General features: G+C 55.3%; 1 protein-coding gene across 1 annotated transcript in view; it reads right to left on the bottom strand.

Annotated features, from left to right (window-relative positions):
• DUSP15 (dual specificity phosphatase 15) overlaps positions 1 to 2,913 on the bottom strand; it is a 19,104-nt gene that overhangs the window by 509 nt on the left and 15,682 nt on the right. The window contains exons 10-14 of the mRNA XM_015566647.1: positions 2,291 to 2,480; positions 1,884 to 1,981; positions 914 to 1,025; positions 746 to 811; positions 7 to 56 (exon numbers count right to left, since the gene is read on the bottom strand). Coding sequence (XP_015422133.1) covers positions 7 to 56; positions 746 to 811; positions 914 to 1,025; positions 1,884 to 1,981; positions 2,291 to 2,480 — 516 coding nt within the window. The remainder of the gene's footprint in view (positions 1 to 6; positions 57 to 745; positions 812 to 913; positions 1,026 to 1,883; positions 1,982 to 2,290; positions 2,481 to 2,913) is intronic.

Genomic DNA, 2,913 nt, shown 5'->3' on the forward strand with positions numbered 1-2,913 from the left:
GGTGGCTTCCAGCACCAGCTCCGCCCCATAGAACAGCCGCACGTGCAGCCAGCAATCTGCGGGGAGGGGCCAGGAGGCGCGCCAGGTGAGGGTGGCGCCGGCTCCCACCTACCCCCCTGTCACCCCTCAACAGGGCGGGGCCCTGGGGCGCTCCCACCCTCCACCTCAGGAAGTTTGGGCGGTCCCTCTGAGAAGTGATAGCAATCATTGTAGCAGTGGCGGTGGTGGCAAACAATCGCAGCTTCCAGTATAAACGAAATGGTGGCTGAGCTACAGAAGCAGTCCGGGACTCTCGGTACAGTGGGGGCATCTATCACACTGAGGCCCTCCAGCCCCAACGCGGGGATTTTAGGAGCTTCTTCCCAGCAAGTACATGAATGCCGGTGGAATTAACCACAAAGCAGCAGCCGCCCCTGTGAGGAGCCAGCAGTGGCTCAGTGGTTAGGGCTGTGGGCTCTGCAGCCAGGCCCTGGGCTTCCAATCTCTCACTGGCACTTAGGAGCTGTTAGGAACGTTCCCAGGCCACCAGGTGTGTGACCCTGGGCGAGGTCCTTAACCTCTGGCTTCTCTCTCTCAGGACTGTGGGGAGAGCTTAGAAGCATGCCTGGAAGAGACGAAGCCCTCAGCAAAAGCTGGCTGTCGTCAGTGGGAGTCTGGGCTGGGTGCTTTGGGTGGGAGACAGAGGCAAACTGGCCCCAGCCCGACCTGCACAGCGGTCAGAAGGGAGAGCCTTTCGATTCCTTACCGGGGTTGCTGAAGTCCTCAGAGGGCAAAGGGCTCCAGAAGTGTGAGGGGTCCTGAGCCTGGTACCCTGGGGATGGAGGGAACCCACTCAGGCACCTCCTCACCCTTGGATCAAGGTCCTGGAGGAGGCCAGGGAGGATGCAGGTGGGTGAGGAAGCCCAGTACTTACTGTGGTCAGCCAGAGGGCCCAGGAGCAAGGCAGCCGGTGCCAATGAGCCCTGCCGGGCCAGCCTGGGGGGCTGCTCCCTGTCCTCATCCTCGGTGGCTAATCCGGAGCCAGCCTGAGCACCAGGAGAGAAGGTAGTGAGGTGGGAGAGGAGCTCCCAGACTGTCTGCCCTGGGGCAGAGGGAGGTCTGGCTGAAGGCCACCTGGGGTTTACAGGAATTGGAGGTTTCAGGGCTTAAGACCTTTCCCCCATAGAGGTAAAAAGAGAGTTGATGGGGTTGTTGGAGGTGATGGGGTCAGAGATGAAGCTCACTATGATAGGAGGAAAAGTGCTAGGAGTGAATGGGGGAACTGAAGTGATAGAGATAGTGGGACAGTGATGGAGTGGATGCTGATAGGAGCACTAGAGAAAGTGGAATGGATTAGACTGATGCGGGGGATGGGGACAGAGCAATGAACCACTGATGATGGGAGAGCTGATGGGGTGGAGATGGTAGGGGTGATACAGTGATGGAGATGGAGATGATGGGGTGAGAGAGCTACAGGTGATGACAGTGAAGGGAATTCAGTGGTAGAACTGGATCTCATGGGGTGACTGGGGTCAGAGGAATGGACCCACTGATGAATAGGGGTCAGGGAGGAAGCTTGGAGAAAATAGCGTTGATGCAGACAGTGATGGAGCTAAAGATGACGGAGGTGATGGGAACAGTGAGGGAGCTGAAGATGACGGAGGTGATGGGAACAGTGATGGAGCTGAAGATGACGGAGGTGATGGGAACAGTGAGGGAGCCACAGATGATGGAGGCGACGTGAATAGAATGATGCAGTGGAAAGTGATGGAAGAGGTGAAGTAGAGCTGATGGGAAGAGTGGGCATGGAGGGGGTGAGAGCATGTGTTAGAGACCATAGAGAGGGTGGTTTGGGTAAAAGGTGACAGCTGGCAAGGCTGTAGGGCTGCAGGGGACACACTGACCTGGTCTGTCCTGCAGGCGGACTCCATCACTTCTCTAAGGGGCTCCTGCTGGCTCTGGAGAACGCCCTTCTCTTCAAAGGAAGCATGAGCCCTGGAAACTAGATGGAGTAAGAGGTAGACTATTGTTTCCTGGGCCCCAAGGGGACCCCCCTCAACTGAGATGATCCCAGACAAGAGTACCCCAGCTCACTGCCTAATCTCAGGCAAGACCCACCTCTCTCTGGGCCTAAATTTCCTCCTTTTCAAATGGGGAGATTAACTGGTTGGTCTAAGGGTCCTTCTCTGTTTACCTGCCCATGAGTTTAAGCTCAATAAGCCCACCATTTCCCATTTTATGATGTGCAAAATGAGGTTCTTATTGCCCAGAGAGCCATTCTTGGCCACTACCTCCAGGGGCAAGATGTTACCTGGGCCATGGGCACTGTCCGAGACAATCTGGTAGACCCTGTAGGGGTTGGAGATGTCCAGCTGGCTGCGCTCACGCACCTCACGGAAGTCCACACTCTTGTTGAGAGCACAGCGAAGCCGTGTCTTCCAGGTAGAGGGGTCCTCCTTGTCAGTGCCCTCCAGGTGCTTGCCCTTGTGTATGGCCCAGGCCTGGGGATGAGCAAGGGTATTTGGGCAGGAGTATCCTGGGGTGGGGGGACTGGTGTTACAAAAAGGAATGAAGGTCTCCCTTGTCCCTTGCCTCCCACCCTTCTCTCTCTCCCTCTGATCCTTTGCCCCTTCACCTCTCCATCCTTTCCTTTCTTCTTTCCGCCCTCCCTCCATCTAGCCCATATTCCTTGAGCTCCTACTATGTGTCAGGTCCGAGTTAGGAACTGAATGGGAAACAAGACAGACATGGTCCCTGCTCTCAAAGAGCTCCAGTCTGATGGGAAAAGACAGCTGAAAACAGCTCAGTGGTAATAGCTATATTCCAGATTATGGATTGTGATACATAAAAAATAAATAGGATGACAGGATATAAAAGAATGTGGTGAGTTGCTACCTGGAGAACCACAAAATTAAATCTTACCCTTTTTCCACA

Source organism: Myotis davidii, unplaced genomic scaffold (genome assembly GCF_000327345.1).
Source record: "Myotis davidii unplaced genomic scaffold, ASM32734v1 scaffold562, whole genome shotgun sequence".
Taxonomy (NCBI): Eukaryota; Metazoa; Chordata; class Mammalia; order Chiroptera; family Vespertilionidae; genus Myotis; species Myotis davidii.